Raw genomic sequence first — 16,754 nt, forward strand, 5'->3', positions numbered from 1 at the left:
TGCCTACTTGGTACATACAGCAGGCCCATTTCTGGATTGTATCACTGATGCCACACTGAGGGTTGCGGCTGCTTTCACAGGGGCTGCCCACCAAGCTGTTACCTTCAGCCATTTTCCTCCTCCAAGGCACAGCTCCAAAAATTTCTACAGGAGGCTGCATTCACCACTATTGGAGGAGGTGAGGGTGGTGTCTAGAAGTCATGTGATCCCTTAACTCCTGGACTCAGCTGCCTCTCTGGCCTTAGACTACAGCCCAGTCACAACCACCCTGAGGGAAGTCCCCATGCTAGGACTCAGGATGGCTGCTGCATTTGTGTCCTCTGGCCAAGAGATAGGAACGGTTGCTGCCTAGAGCTTGCTGCTTCCCATATCTTAGTTCAATGAAGAGCTGAAAGGCAAGCAGCCACCTCTTGCCAAGGCATAGCTGTCAAGTTTCGGATTTGAAAATAAGGGATCAGCAGTCTCACCTATCCCGGGGACAGTCACATGTCAGTGGTGGGCGGAGCCAGAAGCAAAAGTGGGCGGAGCATCAATGTAAACTCCAAGCGGGCTCGGGCTCAGAGCGGAGCGGAGCAAAGAGGAGGGCAGCCATGTGCTCCGTGCGATGGAGCCCCATCGTCATCTTGTCTGATCCCATCAAAACAGGACAGGAAGCAGCAGCTGCTCCGCCCACCAGCTAACCCTATCGGCGGCAACGGAAAGGGGCTGATGCAGGGGGAGGAATACACCCCCCTGTAAGCATGGGAAACGGCTCCCACTTGCTTTGAGGGCTGAGGCTTTTCTCTCCAAGTAGGCGAGGTTTTTCCACCCAGTCCCTGGCCAGCAGGGGAGGAGCTGCTTCCATTAAAAACGGGAAATTCAAGGGAAATAAAAAATAAGGGAGAGCAGCGGGAAACTGCTTGAAATAAGGGAGAATCCCGGGGGAAACGGGATACTTGACAGCAGAAAAGAGAAAAGAGGACTCTAGGCTGGAGATGGAAGGAAAGCCTAGGCCCGTCAGCAAAAACAAGACAGAAGCTGTGTTAGGCTCCTCCCACCAGAGGGGGTTTCCACTTCCTGTCTAAAAAAAACCCATCTGGAAGAAGGAGCTCTTCTATCATCAAGACAGAATTCTTACAGACTTAATAGCAATCTCCGCAGCACAAGGATAAACAATTCAATTCCTTACATATAGATTCTGTTTCCCTTTTCCTCCTTCCCGCCCCCTTTTCCTTTGCTGTCAAGTTATCTGACCTCTGTTTGATAATCTCATTTCCTGAAAATCAAAATACCGGAAATTTAAGCTTCCTAGAGTGTTAATTGTGACCCTGCTCCATTGCTAATCAAAAAATTGGATGTTTTGCATGAAAATGCTGCTCTAATTAATTCTCAGTCATAAAGCGCCCTGGTTTTAATAACCCCTTCTTGATTGGATAGCCTTTGAAGAGACGGTTGCTGCTAATCTGCTACACTAGAAAAACCGCACGCAGAGGAAATAATAAGTGGGCTTCTAAGGTCTGAATGAGATTATTGCATTAACACAGCCAAAGCGAAGAAGAGCAATCCCTCTGCCCCAACCTCAAATAAAGCTCCGATTTTGACGGGGTGGGGAGCAACCAAGACACCCGAGAGAACAGAAAGTCCCCTCGCTGCATTCCTCAAGGCAGAAGGAGCTCTTCATTTCGAATCGTTCTGCCATTTTGAGGTTCCTTTTCAAAACTTAGGGCATCCACCTGCCACAATGCCTTTTTTAAAAATGAGACAAGAACACGCCAGTCCTTCCTTCCCCCTCCCTATCTCCTCTGAATGACAGCGTATTATCATACGCAACTCTAAGAGTGCTGAACTGAATTTTCATTACTCCAAACGTCAAAAGCAGTTTGTGTCACCAGAGAACACAGATGGTTGTCCCAGGCTGCCTTTTTTTGTTGCTGCTGTTCTTGGTTAACACAAATTGCATGAGCCACAACAGATTGTGCCTTGCAGAAGAGGTGGGTTCTTCCTGGGAATGCCATTCCCTATATACAAGGCGTGAACTACATACTCAGCAAAATCAGTGTCTGCTCTGAACTTCACCATATCAGACTGCAGGCACAGGGAACTAAATTTCTGAAGGTGCTTCAAAAATTCCCTGAATGTAGAAAAAGCTAGCACAAGAAGGTGGTAGAGAAAAGGGCAGACTGTTTTGCAACCAGGTAGACTCAGCTGTTCTGTTCTTGGTTCATGAAGTAAGTTGTCAAGAGAACCTTGCAATTATCTGCCAGAACTTGGGAAGACTAAATATTGGTGGAAACCTGCCGGTTGCTTTCCCTGCCTCTTTGTGCCCCCCTGAGGCTCTTCAAATTCTCTCACCACATGAACTTTCTTCACGGACTTAGTTGGCAAACTGATCTGAGAGCACTGCATCAGCGTGGGAAATGATTTGGGTTCCCTATGGTGACTTAGAACAGAAATATCACCTGCTGTATCTAACGAAAATCTCAGATTCACACTGGCTTTCACAAACACATGCAACTTGCTTGCAAGAGACATCCTAGTAACCAGGTCTCTCCTTCGGCATGTTGATTTCACTTGAAACCCAACACAGAGGAAGGATGCCCTAAAACTAAATTATTAGTCAACATTTTTATCTAGCAAAGGTAAAGTTATAAACACAGCCTCCATTAATAGTTAAGATCCTTATTATCTAAACCAGAGCTTTCCATACTTTTCATGCTGGTGACACAATTTTTAAACATGCATCATTTCGCAACACGGTAATTCAGTTTTACTAGCAAACCGGAGGTTAAACTAACCCCTTTCCAGCCCCAGAAAGAGCATGGGGAGCATTCATGAGACACACCTACACACTGCAGTCAATACACCAATGTGTCGCGACACACCATTTGGAAAGCTCTGATCTAAATCTTGGCTAACCAAATTTTGCAATGATGCACCCTGAAGCAAAAGAAAAAACCCTAATATTCTGGGTTCCAAACTGTCAGTGAGTCACCAAGAAAAGGATCTTGGGATTGTGGTGATTAACTTGATGAAAATGGCAACCCAGTGTGCAGCAGCTGTGAAGAAGGCATATTCCATGTTAGGGATCATTAGGAAAGGGGTTGAAAATAAAACTTTCAACCTCAAAAAGGACATTGTCATGCTGGAAATGGTTTGGGAAACAGTAGCCAAAATGATCAAGGAGCTAGAGCAACTTTCCTATGAGGAAAGGCTGCAAGATTAGTGAATTTCTCATTTAGAAAAAGTGTAAGGGGGACATCATACAGGTGTGTAAAACTAGGAATGGTGTTGAGAAAGTGGATAGGGATTTTTTTTTATCTTGCTTTCATAGTATTAGAGCCTGTGGCTGTCCACTGAAGCTGAAAACGTTGGAAGATTCCAGAAAGAGAAAAGAAAGCACTTCTTCACACAGCACTATGGCATTCACCCCCATAAGATTATGGTGGTGCCTGCCAACCTGAATGGCTTTAAAAGGGGATGAGACAAATTCATGGAGGGCAAGGCCTTCATTGGCTGATAGTCACAGTGGCTATATATAATCCGCAGGATCAGAGACAATATGCCTCTGAAAAGCAGTGGCTGGGGATCACAATCAGAGACTGCTGGTGCCAGAGCCAGCACAAGAAGTTTTGCTGCCTGAAGTGAAGAACAACACCCTCCCTCACTCCACATACAGAACACAAATGAAGCAGCAGCTGAGTTTTCCTCAGTAGTGATGGGACAATAGCCTCCACTATTCCTGAGAGCAGAAGGCTATCTTAGCTGGCATAGAGCAGGCAGTGCAGCACACACAGCTCTGTCTTCCCAACAGCTTGCTACACTCCCTGCATCTAGTGATGAAGACAGCAGCCTCACTCTAATAGCAGGGCTGGCCCAGCTATTATGCTTGTATCCTTGTGAGCTTCTCATTGGGGTATTCTCTTATCCACCATGAGAATGAATGCTGGAATAGCCCTTTGGTCGGACACAGAAAGTCTCTTCCAGTGTTCTTACCCATGACTCTTGACTAATGTAACTCACTGGCATGGATGTATAAGCAAGCATTATACCAGTTCCTCTTCACTTCTTGAATGCTCCAGATAATCTGAATTAAAGTTTGCATTTTGGGCTATTTTCCCTTGCACAATTCTAAGTTACCTTCCATTCTCTTCCAAATATTGCAAGTCATCTGCAGTAAATGCTGTAACATTTCTTTTCAGGCAAGCTCCAAATACTTTTCTCGATGTGCATACATACCAGACCAAGATCGAGGGGAGGGGTGAGAAGAGGCAGGTTAGCGGCCCACAAACAGCTTCTTTCACAAAGCTCACTGGGTGGAATGGTCATTACCTTTCAGCCTAGCCTACCTCACAGGGTTACAGTGAGGATAAAATGTGAATGATTATATAGCACCATGAGCATTAGTTAGTACACTGGGATATAGAATGAATGCTCATATGTATGAACGGCATACCTCTGCACATCACAGAGAGGCTGACAGCCTAGGAAGCAGAACACAGGAAGCAGAACACAGGAAAACTCTGAATATTCTCAGATCAACTTACAGGTCATTCTCCTCCATTGCAAAGTGGAAGTCTGGGAGAAATGTGCTTCTGAATGAAAGGGCCATAGCCCAATATAGAGCTACATGTGCAAAAGCCTACTGACTCATCAAATTCATTAGGCCTTTATTTGGTGCTGGATTGTAACACTCAAAACAACTAGCTCCTGAATCAATCCGAGAGAGAATTTGGCTTTGCTCCTGTGAAAGCAGCTAAAAATTAAATATATTTGTTCCCTCCACACCTTCCCCCGCCCCCCCATGACACCATGGCAGGGTTTGTTGCAGATCTGTTGAATTGCGGTGTCAGGTTTACTGCTTTGCAGCTAATGGGTAACTTTAAAGAGGGAATGGCACTTCCCTCTCGGCTAACTGTGAGAGTGTGCTGGTGTGAATGCTGCACCCCCAGCCAGTTTCTAAATGCAGGAAACCTGGCAGGCAAGAGAGCAGGAGAGGCTGTTCCTCTAAAAGCTCTGAGCATCCACCTCCAAGTCACGTTGGCTCCGCATTTTATGGCAGAGTCAGAATCAGCAGGGGGCATTGGTAGCGACAGTAATTAAATCCTATAGTGTCTGCTATGCAAAGGGCACTTCATTAATTACAAGGAAGGTGACGGGTGTGCTGTGCAGCTCTTTGACAACCATGCCGCTTGGTGGAATTAACTATACTATTAGTGTAACGTATAAGAAAGCTATTAGGGATGTAATAGTAAATTCATCTGAATACAAAAATTTTAAACACACACACACACAACGCAAACAGGCTCTCTCTTTTATCAAGAAAATGCCAAGATCTCACCTCTCACTATTAGATTGACATTTTATAGCAGGTCACCCCTTGCATACACATTAAAGCACACACCACAACCACGGTGTATAACTGGGTAATTGCATTTGCTCGCCTTCATCCCTTGTTAGCCTTTGCCTCTCCCCTTCCAACCCAGCATCTGGTTTTGAAATGGAGAGAACTTTGAATGGAAAGATCCCTGGGCCAGAAGCCTATTTTCCTTCCTTCTTCCGACAATGCTGTAAAGGTCCAGGAACATGGATGGTCCTATCATAAGCAGCAAGCAGGTCCTCACAACTAAATGTTGCAGTGGATCTCTAGTCTCTCTCTCTCTCTCTCTCTCTCTCTCTCTCTGTGTGTGTGTGTGTGTGTGTTACCAGAGCCTAGCATTAAAAATACAAATGTTAGAAACAACAAAATCAGAAAATCAAAGAATTGGAGAATTAGAAGGTGCCACGAGGATCATCTAGTCTAACCCCCTGCAATGCAGGAATCTTTTGCCCAACGTTGGGTTTGAACCCACGACTCTGAGATTAAGAATCTCATGCTCTACTGACTGAGCTGCAGTGATAGTTAGAACACTTGTTCCAACTTGGGTCTATCTTTATGTGCTTTTTCGTTTCGTTTTTGTTTTAATGAACAATTAAAAGTGCAACTAGTCTGCTTGCAAGTCAATACAGCATGAGACTTCTGCATGCAACTGAGTGTTTGGAGGAGATCTGAGGATAGCAATTTAAGTAGACTGACATTTTCTGCAACCTGCAATAGCTCTGATGTTTTCATTTTCTCCTCATCTCTTTCCCTAGTCTGAGGAAAGTCACTGTTTGCTGTTTGGTTCATATTTCCTTTAAAGCAGGAAAAGAGAGAGGGAAAGAGGGAGGGAGGAGCATGCATGCCCAGCGTAATCTATCACCCTGAAAGCATTACAAAACATACTTTGTGTGTCGGTGGGTATCAAAACCTGGCTGTACTGTGAAACTCAAATATCATGACAAAACTCAAAACTGATATTGCTACTATGGAGTTTTATCTTGCAGTTCAGTATTTCAAATTCTGACTTAAAATGTGAAAACAACTAGTTTGAAGTTTCGATTTACTTCCAATTTATTTCAAAAAAAGACAGCAGCTATCAAGGTAAGTGGAAAGTGTTACTCAAGTGTTCATTTGAAACCAGATTTCCCACCTAGCTTGGCCTACCTTGAAGTTCACCACTCCTGCTGTACAACTCCCTCCTCTGCTCCCGCAAATAGGCACTCATACTAATGGCATGGGAAGATGATTCAAACCTGCAATGAGACAAACACAGCACGTCAGCAGGCATTATGAATCAATGTGAAAGTCAAGGCCAGTTCCAATATGTGTGGTCATATATTGACAGTATAATCCTGAGAGAGCGAAAGTGGCCATATTCAAAAGCTAAACAAGTTGCTAATTCTGTTGATCTTTGACTGAGTCCCCGTATCCCCCCCCCATTATTAATTATCTCATACATTTCATTCTGCTGCTAAGATCCTAAATAGAAGGCACCAAATCTTAGCCTGTGGCATGTACCTCACACTCCTCTGAATATTCTTCAGAGTATTATGGGCCCCTGGCATCATGAGTACTAACGAGGGACATAGGTCATTTAATCAAAGCAACACTTTTGTACTGATCATTTCCAACCCCACCCTATGCAAAATGGGCATTTCCTCCTTCCTCCCCATTTACCATGTCAGACTACAAAACACAACTCTTTGAATATTCCTGGCCATGGGAACCTGGCGAGAATAGTTCCTTTAAGATATGGGTAGGCAAACTAAGGCCGGGGGGGGGGCAGATCCGGCCCAATCACCTTCTAAATCCAGCCAGTGGACAGTCCAGGAATCAGCATGTTTTTACATGAGTAGAATGTGTGCTTTTATTTAAAATGCACCTCTGGGTTATTTGTGGGGCATAGGAATTCGTTTTTTGTTTTTTGTTTTCAAAATATAGTCCGGCCCCCCACAAGGTCTGAGGGACAGTGGACCGGCCCCCTGCTGAAAAAGTTTGCTGACCCCTGCTTTAATAATTTTACCCTAGGCACACAACTCTCTAAAGCAGGGGTGGCAACCTAAGGCCCGTGGGCCGGATACAGTCCAATCGCCTTCTCAATCCGGCCCACGGACGGTCTGGGAATCAGTGTGTTTTTACATGAGTAGAATGTGTCCTTTTATTTAAAATGCACCTCTGGGTTATTTGTGGGGCCTAGGAATTCATTCATCCCTCCCCCCCCAAAAAAAAATATATATATAGCCCGGCCCACCACATGGTCGGAGGATGGTGGACCAGCCCATGGCTGAAAAAGGTTGCTGACCCCTGCTCTAAAGCCCTCTGCTTATAAGGTAGGAAGAACAGTCCCTTCCACAACCATTACAGAAGGAAAGAAAGCGTCCTGGGAAAATGCCACTTTAGGTGGCCATGCAAGTCTTCCTAGCAGCAGGCCTCCCTATTCTGTCTATATGATTACTCAAAGGAACATAGAAAGCTGCCTTACCCCAAGACAGACCATTGGCCCAACTAGCTCAGTATAGTCTGCTCTGACTGGAAGCAGCTCTCAAGGGCTTCAATCGGGGGACCCAGCCTTACCTAGAGAGGACAGGGGTAAACAACCAGATGCCCTACCACTGAGCTAGCGCCCTCTCCATAACTTAGCCTGATTACTCAAGGAGGGCTCTTGAAAACACATAGATCATTCTGGCAGGTGGATGGCCCTCTAAATGGGAAAGAGGGCTGGGAGACAGCTGCTCTGTGTGGTGAGACAAACACCAAAGGAAGAAGAAAACAGCACGACCGAGGCATTATCAAACAACTACACCTCTCAACAGGATGAAACATGCCACTTTAATGGCAAGATCTCTGCAGATGCAGTGACAGCTGACAGATAAAGCAACCAGAGATCCCAGCAAGCATGGCTGTCATTGTGGTTAAAGCAATGACAAGAGAATGAGCAGCAGGGGACACACGCTTCTTATTAAGCAATTATGCCTTACTTCATTTTCGTCAGACAGAAATGAGTGCGTGGGGCTGGAGCAATGCAGCTGACGAGCTAACATGCCAAGCAACAGGGGATGGGAGCAGTTCAGGATCAGCAGAGAAACTGCAAGAAATCCAAACCTTCCAGGGAATCTATGAGGGAATCTCAACAAGGTGCCCCCTTCCCAGGTTCTAGTCCATTGATGCTGAGTGTGAAGTTGCAGGCTGCCTGCAATTCCTACACAACAAGGGGAGCAAGTAGATAAATAGGTACTGCCGTGGCAGGAAGGTAAACAATGTTTCTGTGCGCTCTGGTTTCTGTCACGGTGTTCAGTTGCACCAGAAGCGGTTTAGTCATGCTGGCCACATGACCCGGAAAGCTGTGGACAAATGCTGGCTCCCTTGGCCTGAAGCAAGGTAAGTGCCACAACTGTCAGGTTTGGAGCTTACAGGGTTAATAAGCTCAAGAGGTACGTACCGCCCACAGGGATGACATGTCACACATCCGGGAATTTATTGCTGTAACTGGAAGACTGTGTGAAATGTGACACTTTTGTTTTCCTGCCTGTACATTCTGACTTTTGGTTTTGACCGGAGACTGGACAAGATGTGTTCCGTCTCTCCAGGAATGTTCAATGATTTATGCTTGTAAATAAAGCTTCTAGATTAGGAACAAGCTTGAACCTGTGGACTTTATATTGCTGGCAAGGCACACAAGGCACACACCGAAGCTGTGCAAAGAACTCTGCTGGATTTGCTGAATACTGCTGGTAAGCAGAAAAGCGCAACGGAAACCTGCTGGACACCACTGGTGTTTGCAGTGCTGCACATTTTGAGGCTTTCCCAGCCCAAAACGCTATCAACAACCCCATAGTCACCTCTGACTGGACTTGACCGTCCAGGGGTCCTTTACCTTTTTTTTTTTTTTTTTACCTTACACAACAGTGTGACTATATAGCACATACACATAATAAAATTATAGGCATGGATAGGCTTGCTTGGGGGTGAGGGGGAGTGAACAGGCACCAAAAACATTACAGCAGAGGCATTTGCCTAATATTAATGGGCAGGGAGTTCCAAATATAAGGTGCTGCCACACTGAAGGTTTGATTCCTTGCAAGTGCAGAATGAACATTATGTGATACTTGTAAAAGTGCCAATTCTGAGATTGAAGCAGTCAAATGGACATGTATGCACATATAAAGGAAACTGAGACCAAGAGAGATAACTAATCCATGATGCCATAGTCCCAGTGATTAATTTAAAAGATGCATTTCCAGTTTACCACTAATTAATCAAAGGGGCTTATTCTGGGCTATTGCTCTCCGAAAGAAAAGTCAAGAAAATGGTAAAAGAAAAGTAAAAAATGTTGGGCAGCACCACTGCTGTATGAAGGCTGGAAGCCTGAAGTACAAAAGATGAACCCGAGAATCACTCATGTTTAAAATGTTGACTAAAATCACAGCAGTGATTAACAGCATCCAGTTGAAGCAGCATCAAGAGAAAAAGGCACACAATGGACCAAGGACAGAATTCTTGAGTTAATCAAAACAGAATGGAACAGAAGAAGCACAACTGCCAACACAGATCAAGCTTTGCCCTTGTCATTCTATAACTTTCTGTAACACATGTTCCCATGCATGTCTGTGCTAAGAGTGTAAGTCAGTCGGATGTGGAGAATTCTGAAACAAATAAAAATGCCTGAACTTCAGCTGTGGAGCCAAAATAGCCCCAATGATTTATTCAGACAGTTGCAAGAACCAGCAACCTTTCCCTCCTCTGCAACATTATTTGGCATGTGTATGTTCTCTATACTCTCAGAGGGACAATGAGCTTGCCCAGCCTCTCTGCCTTCCCCAATTCATGAAGATGGACAACGCAGTCTTATACTGTGTCTCAGGGGAAAAGAGAAGAGCATCAGACTCCCCTTCCACTACCATTTATCACCATTTCTCCGCTAGGATTCCAACTCTCACGCCTCCTTTAGAAAACTCAGGTCAGGGAGACCCACATTTAATGTGAAAATGGGGGAGTCCATTTGCATCTTATGATTGACTTCCACGTGACCTAAGTGTTTGCAGCACTCCTCCCTAAATTAAGCCCCCACCTCTCCTCTTAAAAATAAAGCTGGGTGACTATCAAGCACAGAGCAGAACTGAAGATGGACTGGACAATCTCTATGCAAAGCACAGTTTGGAAAAGAGAAGCAGTGCAGCACTCACTTGAACAGGGAGGTTTTAGGCCTCTGGGGTTTCTTTTTTGCAAAGAATGCTGCAAATTCCCTTCCCGAGCTGGCATAACTAAGCTGAGCTGATGGCTCCGAAGATGCCCGCGTATTTTTCATATCCAAGTACTCCGTGAGCAGCATCTGGAGAGAGAGGGAGGGAGGAACAGCATTTTAAGAAGCACGTTTTTAAAAGGCTTTGTAAACAAAGTCTCAAAAGCCAGAAAACCAACCCATACAATCCATGCATACAGTTCGCACAAAAGTTTACCATCAGATTAAAACTCTCGTCAGAAGAAAGCTTTTGGTTCTACTCATCAACCTGGCAAATTTCTCAACGACTAACACGCCAGCCATTTGGTGTGGAATGGCTGTGGAACTCCCTCCCATCTGATGTCAATGAAATAAACAACTATCTGACTTTTAGAAGACATCTGAAGGCTCAGGGAGGTTTTTAATGTTTGATGTTGTACTGTGTTTTAATTTGTTGGAAGCTGCCCAGAGTGGTTGGGGCAACCGACTCAGAGGGGCAGCACAACAACAACAACAACAACAACAACAAGGTGCCTCAGTTCTGAAATACCCTCCTTTTGAAGGCTAGGATAGCCAAGTTATGGTTGGGTGTTCACTTTTAAATGGAAACATGTTTTTGTTTTTCCTAGCTTTTGATGGCTGTCTTTGAATCTTTTTTTATAGTACTGATTTGGGGGCTTTTATTACAGATATTATTACTGGTGTTGATATTTAACTGTTGTTGTAATTGTGTTTTGTGGTTTGTTTATTTATTTTTGTAAACTGCTTTGATGTCACTTTCAACAAAAAGCTGTATATGCACACATTAAACAATAATAGTAACATTTAGGTGCCAACACAGCCCATGTCATGTGGAATGAAATCATCTTGTAGAAGACACTCCTTGCTATAAATTCAGACAGACCTGAAAAAGGCAGTAAAGTTTAAATTTGCAGCAAAAGTTTCACCAAAATTCCTGAACGTACAGAGATTTACTGATGCCCTCTCAGCAAATGTTTGCTTCACAGACAAAAAAATGGTCTGCCACACTGGATCAAATTTTGTAGCATTTGAAAAGAAGCCACTGTCTTCAGACGAACATATTCAATACAGATCTAGACTAATTTAACAACCACTCCCTGTTTGCAGAGAGCCATGGGAAATGTTTTTATGTAAGGAGGAGATCCCCTGTGATTTCCCAGCAAAACCACAACAAGGTATAGATCACCAAGTTATTTGCACAGGCCCCTGGCTTAGAGTGAAAAATGAAGTTTTTTTCTTTTTGAGCAGAAAAATAAATTATTTTGATCAGCACATATTAGAACACTGACAACACCTGGGGCCCATAACAGCATAGCAGGATTATTGGTAACCGTAATTCACCCTGTTAGGAAGCTGCTTAATGTAATAAGAGAGCACACTGTAGGTAACAAGTAGAATGTATCAGTGACGGAAGGATCTTATTTAAACAAATTAGCATGAAATAACAACCAGGCCAACAGCACTAAGCTGCTAATTAGACACAACTGAGAATTCTTTTTTTTTTTTAAGATACAACAAAATTAAATAAAGATAACCTGATTTCTATTCCTAAATATCTCAATTAGTTCACCAGCAGAGAGACTTCTGATGTGTTCTCATTCCAGTGCAAAGAAAACAGCAGCGTGTGTGTGGCCATATTTCACGGCAACTTATCTGCTTGCTTTGTTCGCTTTTAAAGGCAGAGTCACACATTATGTTTTTGGAAGGTATACAAGGCGTACAAGCTAATGTGCACCGAAAACCGTAGAATGTGGATAAAGAACATGAGCTCAGAAATATGCATATCGTATCAGAGAGCCAGGAATACTACCAGGCTGCAGAAACACCATACACTTAAAACACATCTCCCTCCATCCCAAAGAATCCTAGGAAATCACAGAATGATAGAATTGTAGAGTTGGAAGGGACCCCAAGGGAATCTAGTCCAACCCCCTGAAATCTCAACTAAAGCAACCATGACAGAAGGCCACCCAACCTCTGCTTAAACTTAGTTGGTCTCTAAGGTGCTACAGTCACGAAATTAAAAGACGCCTGCTTCTTGGGAGGAACGCAATGACAAACCTAGACAGCATCTTAAAAAGCAGAAACATCACCTTGCCGACAAAGGTCCATATAGTTAAAGCTATGGTTTTCCCAGTAGTAACGTATGGAAGTGAGAGCTGGACCATAAAGAAGGCTGGTCGCCAAATAATTGATGCTTTTGAATCAATTATTTTGGAGGAGACACTTGAGAGTCCCATGGACCGCAAGAAGATAAAACCTACCCATTCTCAAGGAAATCAGCCCTGAGTGCTCACTGGAAGGGCAGATCCTGAAGTTGAGGCTCCAGTACTTTGGCCACCTCATGAGAAGAGGACTCCCTGGAAAAGACCCTGATGTTGGGAAAGATGGAGGGCACAAGGAGAAGGGGACGACAGAGGATGAGATGGTTGGACAGTGTTCTCGAAGCGACTGGCATGAGTTTGGCCCAACTGCGGGAGGCAGTGAAGGATAGGGGTGCCTGGCGTGCTCTGGTCCATGGGGTCACGAAGAGTCGGACACGACTGAACGACTGAACAACAACAAGGTGCTACTGGAAGGAATTTTTTATTTTATTTTGTTTTGATTATGTAAACATAGTTTATACCCTCATGGAGCTACAATTCCTAGCACCCTAAACAAAGTACAGTTCCCAAGATTCTTGGGGGAGGGTGCTTTAAATCTTTGGTAGGTTCACTACAGTTGGTTATTCCTAAATTACTTTCTCAAGCCAAAGATTTCAGAAAGCCAAGTCGTCAATAAGCTCATAAGGAAAAGGAGTTGGGCACAACCAACCAGGCTCCTTCGCAAACAAGCACCCAGCATGTGAATACAAAATGTTTCCTGGGCATTACGGGAAGAGCAGTCCAGTCTAAACTGTCTCCATATCTGCCTGACTTGTACACCTCTCTGCTTTCAATGAGTTCTGAGTAGGTTCAAGAGCCTTAACTTTTATCTTGCAACACATGAAATTGGAGTAGTAGCCAGGTGCTACAGAAAATGTAGGAGGGACAAGAGGCAAAGCTGGCTCAGAATTCTTAGTACTTTAGGCAAAACATTCACATTTGAGGGCCAACAGTGGGGAGGGGGGGGGACAATTGCTGGAGATTTCCTCTAATTAGCATCCTTCAGTACCAGGTTCACAGAGCAACAGCAATTACCATTGTTGTTGTTAATTTGGATGATTATCATAATCACCACCATCTAATACAAGAACATTATCAAGAACATTTTTCCCTCTTCTCTTCTATGTGCCCCGTTAGAGGCTAGTAAAAGTCATACCCCACTATCAACGTCAGTCCCTCCAGCAGGTCTCTTCTAATATTTCCCAAACTACATATTTAGTTATAAACCAAAAAAAAGTAAAAAACAAAACAAAACTTAAATTTTACAGCTGGAATCTGGTAGGCAAGGAGGGGGCTTGCAAATATGCAGCTACACAACCCAATTTCTTCTGCTCACTGAAGTGATTAGTAATATTTGCCTGAGGATGAAGCAAGGCCACGAGTGTTTGGTCCTACAATGTTTAATTATTCGTTGCAAAGCCATCCATCAAAATCCTTGTTAGACGTTAATCAAATGCATAAAGAGCAAGATTTATGAGTGACTATACAGTTTGCAGCATCCCATCCATCTATAACAAGGACTTCTGACTTCCTGTTCAACAGAGGTTGAATGTAGCCATCCGTGTATTAGACACTAATCACAAACAAATCTGGACAAGACAGCAAAGAGATCCAATGAAGCAGCCTTATTATTATTATTATTATTATTATTTCCAAAAGCTAAAACTAAAACCTAAGTACACTGGGGGAATAGCTGTTAGCCTACTGCAGCAACCCCAATAGTCTGCCAATGTGGCAGGGGGTGGGGGTGGCACCTGAGAGAGGGGGCAGCACCTGGAGTGGGGTTGCCATGGCCACTGTATAAAGAAGCAGTGGGGCAGAGTCTTCTCTTCCTCTTCCTTCAAGCTGCCACTGCTCTCCGAACAGGCTTGCTGCTCTCTCTGGGAATCCCCCTAGGGTTGTGCAGTGAGCAGCACTGACATCTCTTTCTGGTCAGGGCTCCATTTCGCTGTGTGTGCTGTGAAGCAGCACTCCACACTTTCCAAATGCCCAATGCAAACTTACCCTACCCTCCTACTTTTTTCTTTTTTAAAAAAATCCATATGCACGGCTATTCCTCTCATTTACTTCACTAAAGAGCTGCAACAGGTCAGTGGCAAATTCACAGGTGTGGGTGGTGCTTTATTCGGCAGCAAATTGACAGGTATTTGCAGTTTTTTCACAATGCAGGCCTATGCAGAGAGAAAGCTACACTAAACCCTTCTCCTTGTCAAAACAAAATATTTTTTTAAAAAAAAATTCCTTCCAGTAGCACCTTACAGACCAACTAAGTTTGTTCTTGGTACGAGCTTTTGTGTGCATGCACGCTTCTTCAGATACACTGAAATAGAAGTCACCAGACCCTTATATATAGTGAGAGAGTGAGGAGGGGTATTACTCAGAAGGGTGGAGGGAATGGGTGATTGGCAGATGGGTGTGGAAAACCTGTTGATGACTGTTAACGACTGCAATTAGTCCTAAAGGAAAAAACAATGGGTGAGATGGCTAAAGATAGCTTTGTCATGTATAATGAGAAAAGAATCCAATGTCTTTGTTCAGACCAGGTCTCTCCGTGGTTTTGAGTTTGGTAATGAGTTGCAATTCAGCAACTTCTCTTTCCAGTCTATTTCTGAAATTCCTTTGTATTAAGACAGCTACTTTGAGATCTTGTATAGAATGTCCTGGGAGACTGAAGTGTTCTCCTACTGGTTTCTCTGTCTTGTGATTCCTGATATCAGATTTATGTCCATTTATCCTTTGGCGTAGGGTTTGGCCTTGTGATGCTGTTAGTTTGTGTCCAGAGTTTATTTTTGTTTCGTTGGAAGAGGGGTGTGCATTTAGACATGAAAGCTCCCTCCACACCCTGGCAGCACTGGGTAGTTCAGCTGGTTAGAGTGTGGTGCTGATAATGCCAAGGTTGCAGGTTCGATCCCTGTTTTGGACAGCTGCATATTACTGCATTGAAGAGTTGGAACAGATGATCCTCATGGTCCGTTCCAGCTCTATGATTCTATGCTTACAATTTGAGTTCTATAGAATTCAAAACTTAATGCAATATAAGGAATAAAAAAGCAATAAAAATATGATTAAAAACCATACAGTATCTAGCACAGTGCATTACAGCAGCTACACTGCGCAGAAAGAAAACAGCAACTGGTCTGCCAAGACCCTCAGCAGTTTTCATGGTTCATTGGGGGATGGTGGTTGCAAACCATTGGCAATGAGCTGAGGTTGTTGGAAAACAATGAATGATAGCCATGAGGATATGTTAAGAGCTACATGGAAGGAAGAAGCCCCATCACCTCAACTCAGAGAGTTTCATCTGGCCCTATCTCAAATCTGAGGCTCAGAATGTACTCAGAGGAATAGCGTTCTTAATTCTAAATAGACGCCTTTTGTACCTAGCACTGCTTGGCAAGTCTTGGGGTTCATATGAAAAACAAAGTAGATCTGACAAACATGCAGTAGACCCACCTCGCACACTTCAAGGGGAGTGACAAATCCAGCAATATTTCCATCTCTAAAATGATAGCAGGGTTGAATTCTTCCTATGCTACACACAAATTAAGCATCATCAGTAGGGCTGTCAAACAGCTCATTAATTTTAGTTGATTAATAATCTGGCTTTTAACCAAATCAATTAAATTTCAGTAGGTTTGCAGGTTGCCAACGCCACAGTAAGGATGCCTTACTGAAAAAATAAAGTGTGAGATAACTAACCATTCATTAAAATAAGTTGCTCGCTCCTGTTTGCTTTTCTTTCTTTCTTTTTTAATTTCCTGTTTGGTCATCATTATAGAACCAAAATAGTTCCAAAAAATAAACAAACAATTCTCAGTTCTCCAATGAGCAGCTTCAGAAGGGATGGGGAACCAGTGGTGTTTCAGACATTGTTGGAATCCAACTCCCATCAAGCTCACTCTGCATGGCCAAGGGTCAGGGATGGGAGTGAAGTCTAGCAGCAGTTGGAGGACCAAAGGCTGCCCAATCATGAGCTAAAGTCTTAGTTGATTAATCTGCTGATGAAAGTTTGCAGACCTAATGATCATTCCCA

General features: G+C 43.7%; 1 protein-coding gene across 1 annotated transcript in view; it reads right to left on the reverse strand.

The window, feature by feature from the left end:
• The window catches only part of EXOC4 (exocyst complex component 4), a 360,306-nt gene that overhangs the window by 239,419 nt on the left and 104,133 nt on the right, over window positions 1-16,754 (reverse strand). The window contains 2 exon segments of the mRNA XM_033162287.1: window positions 6,503-6,591; window positions 10,522-10,667. Coding sequence (XP_033018178.1) covers window positions 6,503-6,591; window positions 10,522-10,667 — 235 coding nt within the window.

The sequence above is a fragment of the Lacerta agilis genome, chromosome 10 (genome assembly GCF_009819535.1).
Source record: "Lacerta agilis isolate rLacAgi1 chromosome 10, rLacAgi1.pri, whole genome shotgun sequence".
NCBI lineage: Eukaryota > Metazoa > Chordata > Lepidosauria > Squamata > Lacertidae > Lacerta > Lacerta agilis.